This window comes from Microplitis mediator, chromosome 5 (assembly GCF_029852145.1).
Source record: "Microplitis mediator isolate UGA2020A chromosome 5, iyMicMedi2.1, whole genome shotgun sequence".
Lineage (NCBI taxonomy): Eukaryota > Metazoa > Arthropoda > Insecta > Hymenoptera > Braconidae > Microplitis > Microplitis mediator.
The window spans coordinates 5,037,807-5,051,196 of record NC_079973.1 but is presented as its reverse complement, the minus strand read 5'-3'; the positions used below and the strand labels follow the sequence as shown (position 1 = coordinate 5,051,196).

General features: G+C 26.2%; 1 protein-coding gene across 4 annotated transcripts in view; it reads right to left on the bottom strand.

Moving 5' to 3' along the window:
* The window catches only part of LOC130667427 (protein split ends-like), a 94,161-nt gene that overhangs the window by 45,655 nt on the left and 35,116 nt on the right, over positions 1-13,390 (bottom strand). The window contains exon 1 of one of the 4 annotated variants that reach the window (XM_057468989.1): positions 13,300-13,376. The exons of the other annotated variants lie outside the window; for them this stretch is intronic. Within the exon in view, the coding sequence (XP_057324972.1) occupies positions 13,300-13,361 (62 nt within the window). The 5' untranslated portion in view covers positions 13,362-13,376. Of the gene's footprint in view, positions 1-13,299; positions 13,377-13,390 lie in introns of those variants that run through there. 4 annotated transcript variants of the gene reach the window in all.

Sequence of the window (13,390 nt, the reverse complement as noted above, 5' to 3'; positions counted from 1 at the left end):
TCCCCACCACTTTCATATATATATTAATTCTATTCCATCGCTCTGCAGATATATATAGATATCTTTATGTTTATGAATATAATACTGGATATATATGCTCTACTCTTAATGTGCTCTACTCGCGAATAGAAGCTTACGACCTCGTTCGACCTGCTTTTACAAACTTCCTAAATCGGACAGCCTAATAATGTCATATTATCTTATGTTATTTATTTCATGGATAATTATTATATATAGGAAAAGTTATCATCTAGTTATGGTTCAATTTTTAAACTGAATTCGATAGAAGTGAATATCATTTAAATTATTAAATAAACAATCTGAAGTGTCGTGTCTACGCAGGGAGAATTATCTGATAAATTTTACTCGTGGATTGTAAGTAAAACTGAGCTGAGATGAATAATTACTCTTCTGTTAAAAATAGTGTTCAATTGTGGGGTAAAAGAACTCAATTTGGAGTAATTTTTAAGTAAAAAAGAGTGAAAAAAAAAGGAATTCTTTTATTTTTTTCGTATTTATTTTGTTTTCGGCCCAGGTTTGATCTAAATTGTAGGGTAAATTTTATCAAAAATTATCTCCGTGTACCAACTATATGGAAAAATCTACAACTATTGATGATAATAAAAAATTATAACTTCTAAGGTAAGAGACCCAGTACCCGATCGCTCATGTATTTGTATCTCTATATTTACTAAATTCTACTAAATACATCTTTACAAATATATAAAATGATCGTTCCCTGATCGAGTACTAGTTCCTTGATCGGGTACTAGGTCTTTTATCTCATGGATAATTGCTATTTTGATGATCATACTCGGAGAGAATTTTCTAATAAAATTTACCCTACAATTTAGAGTAAACCTGGGCCAAAAACAAAATAAATACGGAAAGAATAAAAACTGATTCCTTTTGTTTTATTTTTTACTTTTTTTGTATTTAAAAATTACTCGAAATTGTGGTTTTTTTACTTCATTACTAAACACTGTCTAGAAACGTAAGAGTAATTATTCATCTAGGCCCAGTTTTACTCCCCGTGTACCCAATTTTTAAAGTTATCAATAACAGCTCCAATATTTGGAAATTTTTATTATATTAGGACTTTAACGATTGTCTACTGTAAAAAATCGGGAGTGATCTGGATTTTATTTAAATCCCGATTCACTCTGATTCGGAGTTTTAATATTAAAATAAACTCGTTTTAGGAGTAAATTTAAATAAATAAACAGTCATCTACTCCCCATTCACTCTGGATTTAATCCGCGTTCACTCCGCAATTTTTTACAATGTATTGTTACTTATTTTAATTATCTAAAAGACGAAATATATATAGCTAAAGTATGAATATAAATAAAGGATTCAAATTTATCCTATTTTTTTATTCTGAATTTTTACTACCACCCATGGCAACAGTTACCATCTTCGATTGTCCCAATTATAATCTTCAATAATTACAATTAGCATCTCGATAGTAATCGTCACCACCGACAATTGTTACTGTTATCATTTTCAACAGTAAAACTAATTATTTTACCACTGAAAAATTTCACTACCATTTCAAGTAGTGGGATAATAAAATTTTCTCCGCGTTGCAATTAATATTTAACGGTTTTAATAAAATATATTTTGTAAATAAGTAGCAATAAAAAATGATAATTATTATAGGCAATAAATAACGATGACCCTAAAGTCCAAAAGACCGTGAGATTTAATAAATTAAAAAAAAAAAGAGGGTTATTATATTATATAGGAGTGGAAAAATTATAAATGTCGATTGGAATTGTGATTATTTAGTGGTTAGCAGTCGTTCGGTCACACGCGCTTGTATACCTTTTAAACATTGTGGCTGACATGACTAGCTCTCTGCTCTTTAATACAACTTTAATACTACGTTGCTGTATGTACTCTTATATTTATGTGTGCCTATGGATGGATATATGTAAGTGTATATATAAATACGTAATAGTAACAACATGAGCTACTCTTGTGTATGAATACCCTCAGTGGCCTTTGACGGTGAGAGGAATATTATCGTGCCACTCATGTTTTACATTAAACATCCACATTGCAGCATCCACAAAAGACTAGTCTCTTTTCTCTTTTATAAATTTGCTCTATCTACTATCATCTATATTTAATTATCATTTTTTCGGCTTTAGAACATTTTTCTTTCTGATTTTGTTACTTAAATTGAGAGATTCTGGCACTAGGATACACAGAAAAAATTTTCCACTGACAAGATTTTTTTAATTTTAAATATTATGAAAATTTTTAAGTGATAAGAAGTATCTGGGGCATTTTAAAAAATTGGAAAATTTTTTTTTTTAAATTTGTTACTTAAGTTGAGAAATTCGGGCACGATAAGATACACAAAAAAATGTTTCCACTGATAAGCTTTTTTAAAATTTTTAAGTGATACGAAGTATCTGAGACATTTTCAAAATTTATTGGAAAAAATTTTTTGAAATTTACTTCTTGTTTTGAATTTCGTTCTTTAAGTTGAAAAATTCGGGCATGATAGGAAACACACGAAATTTTTCACTGACAAGTTTTTTAAAAATTCTACATATAATGAAAATTTTTAAATGATCCTAAATATCTAAGACATTTTCAAAATTTTTTAGAAAAAAATTCCAATTTGTATATGACCCTGAAGTTAGCAGACAATTAAGAATTTCCGGATTTTTTTCCAAAAATGAATTGCAAAAAAAAAAAAACTAAAAATATACACATGTAGAAAATTAAAAAAACTACCGGTGCAATTTTTTCAAATATTTTTTTTTTACAATGTATCGTTTTTAAAAAAATTAAAAATTATAAGACGTCAGCTTTCTTCAGTATCACAATTTTTATTGAAATTTTTTTTTTTTAATTTAAAAAAAAAAATTCATAATTAAAATTTTTATAAAATAACAAATATAAATAAATTACTCGGTAAGGTATCCGGTCGTGTCTGGTAATTTCTAATTACTGAAGAACAATTATGTAATGTGTTAATTCAAGGTCGCTTAAATATGTGCTTATATAATTTAAAATGATAATAAAAAATAAACAAACCGATTGTCTTTGTAATTTAAAAAAAAAAAAAAAAAAGTGTCGGTAATGTAAGGTACAGTAATATAAAAGGTGTAGTGGATGTGACGCGCGACTTTAAATCTCAACCGCGGACATTTACTGCGAAGTGTACAGTTATGCGTTGGAGGAATAATATTGCGCTCGGGGTCAGTCGATACGGGACGTGGTAACCTTATCCACACGTGCACAAGCTGGTGCACATTTTATGCATGTATATGTTATAAAGGTTTATATATATAAAAACTCATATGTATAAACTTCGATCGGATCGATTCGATATATCTACCAACGTAAATAATTCTTTCTCTTTTGTCCTTAATACACCCACTGAATTATTTATTTGAATTTGTATTGTCCACACGCGACACTTTTATCCATATGACAAATAAACATATACATTCATAAATGTAAACATATCTATATATATTTATAAAAATATGACACACCCAGTAACATCTCATGACATTTTAAAATCGTAAATTTAGTCGTCACAACCTTCGAAGAAAGAAAAAGTTGTTTGTCGTCTAGACACTAGACAAACATTTTAATCTCCTAATTAACTGCTTACCTGTAACAGAAAAACAATAAAAATATATTAGTATAAATCAAAAATTTACTAAATATATTTATCAATAGCAAAAAATATCACGGAAGAGTTTTTTAAAAAATTTAGAGTAGAGATTCCATTTTTGGCCCCTGCTCCGTTTTTGGGCATTTAATACTTTATTTTAATTAATGAAAAAGTGTAAAATTAAATTTCTATTTAAATATTTCAACATAAATATATTCTACATAAATATATATATCAGATTAAATTAGGAGCCGTTAAAAAAATGTATTCATTTTTAATAAACAAAGTAACCCGCATGAAAATAGCATATATGATAAATATATATGGAAAAATATATAATCAATATGGGACCATATAAGTGGCCAAAAACAATATATATTTTTTTATATATAATATAGAAAGTTTTAATATAATTGATTATAAACGTAAGTTTATCAGTTAATACGTGTATTATATATATTTATAATCATATATGTAAACTTATAAGTTAGCACATAGATGTATTACATATATTGATAGTTATATATGTAAATTTGTTAGCTAGCGCACATATATATATATATATATATATATATATATATATATATATATTTTGAACACAGTTTATTTTTCCAACGGAGTGATCTGGATTTTATTTAAATCTGCATTCACTCCGATTTGGAGTTTTAATCCAAAAACAAACTCCCCTTTGGAGTCAATTTTACTCCGAGGTAAATAAATAAATAAACAGTCATCCGCTGCGCATTCACTCCGATAATTTTTTTTTTTCCGTTAAAAATTCATCATTTACTTCATAAAATTTAAAAAACTCAAGAGTATAAGATACAATAGCAACCAGTAGACTTATGTTTTTATTTTTCTCATAAGAGCTTAGAGCCCTTCTGCACTAGAGTAGAGTAAACGAACTAGTACAACAGTAGGATCAGCAGAATAGAAGCAAAAGTTGTAAGCGAACTTGAGAGATAACGTCAGGAAAAGCGGAACGGGATAAAATGGGTTGGCCAGAAGCAAAAGAGTAATAAAAATAAATGAAGATGGGAAAGAGTGAGTTGAGATAAAATGACCAAGAGAGTAGGTGGACAAACGAGACACATATTTAACATATATACCTATACCAATACCTATATATACTTGTTTATAACGGTGTCGCACGCCTAATGTAACACGACTTGTTTTATTTTTTAATTTTTTTACTTTGAAGTCCTCGATAGCTTCGAGTATAATTACAATCTTCTGACCTTATTTATGTATTTAAATTATTTATAGTTATATTTATAAATAAACTTATTATAATTATACCACCTACGATATGTGCTATATAATTTTATATATTTATATATGATTGGTTGATGTGCATGTGTGGATTTAATAACATGTCGTTAAATAGCTATTATTGTTCGTGGCTTATGGGGGTCATTTATGCTGGGAAAATTACGCGTTCACGACATTTCAATGACTACAATAAATGTTTGCGTTAAATGTATACATATATATGTAATATAAGTACGACATATAGTATACTATGCTATAGGTTCAGTTATTTTATTAAACTTTTCTGTGACAAGACTGGAATAGGTCTTATGTACTTGTATTATTCATTACTGTGGATTCGGGTTATATTATATTTATATGTATATCTATATAGATATATGTACATAAATATATATGGGTATAGTAAAATGTAGTATTGCTGTGTAATATTGTGTTGCAATGTTTATTGTCGCAATTCAACCAACAAAGATGAGACTTACATCTATAATGTTAACTATAAAATATGTTATGTTCCTGAGACTGAGAGTAAACAAACATAAATAAACTTGGGGACTGTACTTAAATTACGTAACAAATTTAAGAACAGGGGGAAGTCAAACCAGTTTGTTACTATTTGCTATGGTATGGATGTACCTGAAGATCGAAACGTTTTTCATGCAACGAAAATTAAAATAATTTGTGTAATTTGACTTTAAAAATGTACCTGACAATCAGAACGTTTTTTGTGGAACGAAAATAAAAAGTAAAAAATTTACTGGACGTATTTAGTTGACGTACAAAAACGTGAATAAGACTTGCGTAATCGTAGATACAACCCTTCAAAAATATCTAGCAGTCGGATGATGAGAAATAAAAATTTCAGCAGCTTTTGATAAATATTTTGAACCTTGTAGGAGATAACTCTTTGAGTCTCTAACTCTCTTAATTAGCTTACGAGCCATCAGAGTTATCTCTTGCAAGGCTCAAAATATTTTTTAAAAGCTGCTGAAATTTTTATTTATCTTCTGACTGCTAGATATGTTTTTTTGGCATCGAAATGTTTTCAGTATAGGTTAATTTTTGTATTGCAAGTTTTGAAAGGTTGTGTTTACGATCACGCAAGTCTTATTCACGTTTTTGTACGTCAACTACGTCAAAAATACGTTTTTACGGCTATTTACGTCTTGAAAGGTTAAATTTACGTTTTCAATGTACGATCGATCTACGATTTAAATTTCGACTCGGGAAATATTTCGTTTTCGTTCGGAAATTTCCGATCTTCAGGAACATATAGTATGGGGTAGAGCGTTTTTTAATTTATGTATACAATTTATACAAATAAATATGAAACTTTATAAGGTAATTAATTTAAAAAATTTACGTTTATTTGGCGCACTGAAATTGGCCTATTGCTAAATTCAAAAAAAAAAAAAATACGTACAATATCGAAGGCAAGAGGTGGAAGTAACATTTTGATACGTAATTTAAGTACAGCCCCTTGTATGAAATAAGCGACGATGTGCTGCTTTAAGATAACAAATCGACTATTGTTTAAATGAATTAGTGATTATTTAAATTAATTGTATGAACGATTTTAGCCATTTATAAATTGTATAGAGCTATATATAGTCGGTGGATACCACATATTTTATTTCATTGTAAAAGGTATATAAATTGTATACGATCTATATATGGATATGATATATTACATATTATTTTTTATACAAGCCGTTATATTATTACGAGGTAATGAAAATAATTTAATAATTATTGAATTTTTTTTAAATAAATTATTTTTATTTATTTTCATAATTACAGTTGTAAAAAATAATATGAATAAAAAAATGATTTATTTAAAAAAATAATTAAACTGAACTTTTATAATTTATATTTTTTTTTCACGAACATATATATATGTATATATGTGTATATGTAATTAATTTAAATGCTCGGTTTACACTTAAATTAAAGTATACACAAAAAAAAAAAAGGATTTCTTGCTCCAAAAAAATTTTCACTCAACCCAAGAAAATTTTTGCGCTATGATTTAAAAATAAAAATTTTTTTGAGGCGAGAAAAAATTTTTTGGGGCGAAAAAAAATTTCTTGTATCAATAAATTTTTCCAGTCCTGAGAAATTTTTTTTTTTTTTTCAATTCTAATGCAAAATTTTTCTTGCGTCAAAAAATTATTTTTCTGTGTATATTTGAAATACTTGTAGTTGGTAATAAAAAGATATATAGATATATATGTTGAAAGACAATAAATATGAATAATAAAATAGCAATAAAAATAAAATAGTTAAACTACATATATATATAAATGAAAATGGACATTGGCAAATCGAAGAATGCTACTTGAGGCCGTCGCCCCAACGATCAACCGTATCCTGGGAGTGGACGACGACACAAGAGGACGATGCTCTTTCGACCTTATCGGAAATTCTTAGCAACGGGAAAAACATAATGGACCGTGACGAAAAACTTTTTTTTAGAAGAGTCCATAAAAAAAAAAAAAAAAAGTTAAATAAAGTAACAAAATAAAAATTAGTTGGAATAAAAATAAAATTTATAAAAGAGAAAGAGAGACAGCTCCGTGTTACCGAGTACATTGACTAATGAAAGTTGATAGTAAAAAATTAGCTCTTACATTCATCTTCGTCTACATTGATTAGTTTGTGTTTTATTTTCTTATGCAACTCATTAAAACTGTATAAATTAGCAATCTATTTATGTTATCAATTAACTTTACTATTTAAATTAATTATTATTATTATTATTATTATTATTATTATTATTATTATTATTATTATTATTATTATTATTATAATTTAATTACTAATGTACTTTAAGTTACGATCCTGAAGTTAGAAGACAATTAACAATTTTTAGACTTTTTATTCAAAAATCAATTGCAAAAATAAAAAAAATAAAAATATGCACATGTAGAAAATTAAAAAACTACAGGTGCAATTTTTTGAAATATTTTTTTATTTTCAATTTTTCGTTTTAAAAAAAATCCAAAAATTATTAGATGTCGGCTAATTGCAGTATCATCAATTTCAATTGAATTTTTTTTTCATGGGCAATTAGTTTTTAAATACAAGAAATTTCATAGCAAGACTTTAATAAACTCACGATGATCAAAAACTAATTAAGGTTTTTTAAAAAAAAATTAGTACAATATTAAAAAATTTATTTGAATTGAAATCCAGATTAAGATTCAATTTTTTTAATCATTAAAAAATCGATATTTATGTAAAATCAATAAACTGTATTGAATCTCCATGGCAATTATCCTGGAAAATTGAAGTAATTTTTTGTATACAAAAGTAATTAGTAGTTATTTTAATTGCAATTGTAAGGCACACAGTTTAAAATGTAATAGATCGTGTAAAGTAAATTGAATGCAGTTGAAAGACTGAAATATGCAGCCGCTGTCTCTATGTAGCCAATATTTGTCTTTGTCTTTCTCGCGTTCTCGTCAACTAGGAACAAGCAGAGTGTGTGGATGCACTTGCAACAGGTGGGCATTAGGTGTCAGCCGCCGATTGTTTCTCCCGGACGCGCGAGAGACCATCTGGACCCTAGTCTCGCCCGCGGACGTGTTCAGTTTTCTCGAAAGGTAGAGATACCTCTATCTATTCTATCTATATCGAGTACTGCAGTACTCTCCTTATGCCAACGCAATACACTTTCGTTTTTTTAATAATTATTATTTAAAAAATTTATTTTCTACATATTTAAAAATTAAGAAGTAAACAAAATTTAATTAATTATTTTGATAAAATCTTTTTGAAAAAAATGATGCTCAAAATTTTAATAGTTTGTAGTTTATTTTTGAGTTAAAATTAGTATATTTGTATACTAATATCAAACCAGGATCATTATATATATAACAAAATGGCTATTATTTATATCAAAATTTGATACACATAGAAGAGCAAAATTTGTAATTTCGTATATTAAAATTAATATGAAAAAGAATCGATAAATTTGTATCTACAGTTATTTATTACTATTCAAATAAACAAAGAAAAATTTTAAAAATTTACCACTTATTCGATTTATGTATAAAATAAATTAATTTATAATAACGAATAAATAACATTTCATATTAATTATTAGTCAATGGAATAGAATTTATAAAATAAGAGTTTAAAGTTTTCGGTATTTTTATGAGCAAAAAATCAGTATTTAGTATACTAATTTTTCATTTTATTATTTACCACTTATTCGATTTATGTATATTGTAAATTAATTTATAATGATGAATAAATGATATTTTAAGCTAATAATTGATCAGTGATATCGAATTTATAAAATAAAAGTTTGTAACTTTTGCAATTTTCGGCTGGAAAAATCAGTAAGATAGCAATTCTTAATTTGACCAATCATTACTTTTTAATAGATTATGCCATAAATTAATTAATTTTTACTAATAAGTCCCGTATTATACCTAAAAGTAATAATATTTTCTTACTTTTTGAAATAATTGATAGTAGTTTTTAGGAATCTACAAAAATTAGTAAACTACTTTGCATTAAGTACATAATAGTACTAATTATTGATAACAGATTCCACTTTTTACTAATTTATTAATTTTCAATATTCTATTTTTTCCGTGTACCTGAAGATCAGAACGTTTTTCACAGAACGGAAATGAACAGTCAAAAATCTATTGGATCTAGATTTTTGAAATGTTTCGCACGTCAACCAAAAATTGCACCATACCTCCAATTACCCCTTAAGCAGTCAAATTACGTAAATTTCTTTTCTTTAAAATTCAAAAGTTCCGATCTTCGGGTCCATCAATTAAATTTATTTACATGATACACATGATCTAAATCTGATTTTTTTGGTTTTAATAAGTCATATATTTTGTGATCTAAAATAAAATGTTATTTATCTGAGTGTTAATAACTAATTAATAAATTTTCAGAATTTAATTATTCAAGTTTGCAATGACAGTTATTATTATTAAATTAAACTTTTAATTAGTCATCATGTGCTTAGAGTTTGATAACATCAGTAAAAGTTTATGAAACATTAATTAAAAAACTAAATGTCTTAATTAATATAATTTAATGAGTACAGTTTTCCCCCTCCTCCTCTATATTGTACGTAATTTTGTTTATTCTAAAAAAATGCAGATCATATTTAAACTGCTTTCATAATTATTGACTAATAGACACCTGTAATACAAATCTATACCTGATTGGAGGTCATTAAATTTTATTATTAAAATAAATTACATTCGACTACAAATTCCTGCGCCAAGTAAAATTTTATTTTTTTATTAATCATCATAAAGTTCAACATTTATTATTATAAATTACGTGCAAAGATTAAAAAACGCCCTATCTCATACCATAGCAAATAGTAAACAGGTTTGACCCCCTGCCCTTAAATTTGTTACGTAATTTAAAAACGGCGTCTTGCCTATACTATAATAAACTTCAAAAATTTATCAATTTAAATGAAAATTTAATCATATAAATAACTCTGAATACTAATCACCTGATTATAAATTCATCATGATCATCTTCTGTGTTTATATAATCGAATATTTAATGAAATTCATTCTTAACCACCTCATTATTATGTCAAAAATATTAAACTCGCTATGAAATTCTTGATAAAAAATTTTTTTTATATGGAGTTTAATTTATTAAGACATTTTTTTTTTTATTTAATTTTTTAGTTAAGAAACATTAAATTTTATTGAACGCAGTACATCCTGTGACGCAAAACGTCTCATAACAAGCAATCTAGTCAACTACATACATATATATATATATATATATATATATATATATATATATATATATTTCTCTCTTGTAATTTGTCGATATACTGCACCAAGTGCAACTTTACTTCACACTCTTGTCTACTTGATGCATATATGAGTCTATATAATATATATATGTATAAGTAGTGACAAAAATAGAAAAGGTGACCTTTAGCAAGCGAATGTATGTCATTAATTGGCTGATCAGAAAAGTGTCAATTTGATTTACTTGCTATTTTTTAACTTTATTTGATATATTTTTTTACCCTCGGCAACTTGTCATAAAGTAGGACAATAATAAGAGAAAGAGAAATGACAAGAATGACATAAAAATAAGTAAGGGCTGTAGAATGAAAAGTTTAAAAGTTTTTATGCGTGTAATGTACCCTCGTAAATACGTAGTAAAAGGATATACAGAAATGTATATCTATATAAATATTTATTGACATTGTAAATACTTTTATTGAACAATTTTCAATTGCAGTGTCAAGACCGCGAATGATGTCATACTTTAAATATATAGAGTGATAAATTTATATGAATACAAGTTTCTCAAAGTGTTTCAGTTTAATAATAATATAGGTCATATATAATATGAAGAATTGCTTTTTTTTTTATCATTTAATTGAGTAGGTTATGAATTTTTTATTTTTTTTTATAGACTTAACGCCTCGTTTTTCTTTTCTGTGACAACGTGGCATTCGTCACGCAATGGTCAATCGTATATATATATATATATATATATATATATATATATATATATATATATATATATATATATATATATATATATATATTTGTATATATATGAAATGGCATATTCATAAACCTAGTTATTATGGACAGTGTTAAGAGTTGTTTCCTTGAAAAAGTGGAAAAATTATATATATATATATACATATATAATCATAATTATTTTTTGTTTACTGATAAATATGATTCCCTCTTATATTTTTATTTGTTCCTTTATTCTAAAAATATTTGAATAAATATGTAAATAAAGTTAGCAGTAGATTAAAAAAAAATTATATTATTTATTCATCAAATTATCGATAATTAGTATCGAAAAAAATCTGTTTGATTTAAAATTATCATATTTTTTAGTCTGTTCCATCATTCAAATTATCACCTGTCAGACTGGTGACATAAATTGTTTTGATACTTTAGCCTACAATTATGTAAAAAAAAAAAAAGAATAATAATAATTATGTTATTTTCTGACACCTTATACAAGATTTCTAATCTTTTCACATGACAAATATTTATATCCGTAATATATACACAATGTGTGAAGGTAAAAAAATGTAAAAATGTGAATGTATCAGGATGAAGAGAGATAAAGTTTCGAGTAAGATCATAGATAAACTCTTCATACTGACAGTTTTAAATGATGTAAAATAAACCATCAAACAAAAGACAAATTTTTTCCTTCATTTCAACACTTGCTTGGGCTAAATAAATATCTGGCAAAAGAGACCAACTCGGCATGAATGAGGTTATATATATATATCATTATAGTTTTGTTCAAAATATTAAAACTTTTTATTTGCCCTTGTAACGACATTTTTAACATAAAAATCTGGGGTGAAATTGGCCACTTAATAGTCAGAAATTTGTTTTTTTATTTTAATCCAAAATATTTATTTACGTTTTCTTAGGAAAGGGGAGGGGGGGGGGGATCTGAAGAAAAAATCAAATTTTTGGGAACTTGAATTCATTAATTTTTTTTTTTGTATTCAAAGTAAATAGAAAAAATTTTCAGCTGCTGTCAAAAAAAAAAAAGTTTGATTTTTGGCGGGCAAAATGGGGTAGTCCGTAAAAAAGGTAAAAAACAAAAAAACTTTTGGGAATTATATTAAATTTTCTTATTTTAATTTATATAAAAAAAATTACATTTTATATAATTATTGGATGCAAAGGAAAAAAAAGTTTAATTGTTTTCATCACAAAACAAAAGTCATTCAAATTTTTGGACACTCGATTTATGAAAAAGTTTAGCAAAAAGAAAATTCAAAATAATGCTCAATAATATTTACAAAAGTGATTCTGAAATAAAAAAAAAAAAAAAAAATAAACTTTTCTCCCCCCGCCCTAAGATAAAATAGGGCAAGTTGGACACTCCAAGTAATTCTACCAAAAATTTTATTGTTCGTATTGACTATTTTCTGCAATTAATAAAAAAAAAGTATTACAATAATTTTGAATTCAAAATTTTGAATTTGCCGCCCTATTTGAAATAGCCACTTTGCCCGTATTTAAAATTAAAAAAGAAAAACAAATCTAATACATCCCATTTTACTCCGGATTCCCCAATCCCAAACTTCATTGATAGTCTGACTAAAGTATGAAAACCCGTTGCCAGAATTTGAAATAAGTATTTAGTAATTACTACATAAGACAATTACATAACAAAATGCAGAATAAATAAGTAGTTTTAACCATCTATATTTACAAAAAGATTTAACACTAGGGAATTTGTAATATATATTAATATATCTATAAATACTTTACAACTCAATTCGCTGATTATGTAACTCATTCACGCAGAATATCATAATTAACTCAAAAAAGTGAAATAAAAAATACACACTCGTTGACAAAAATAAATCAACGAACCTCGTAATCCGTATAATAATTTGAAAATTATCGTCTTCGGAATGGGAATCAGAATCGGACATTTCTCATGACAATAATAATAATAGTTATA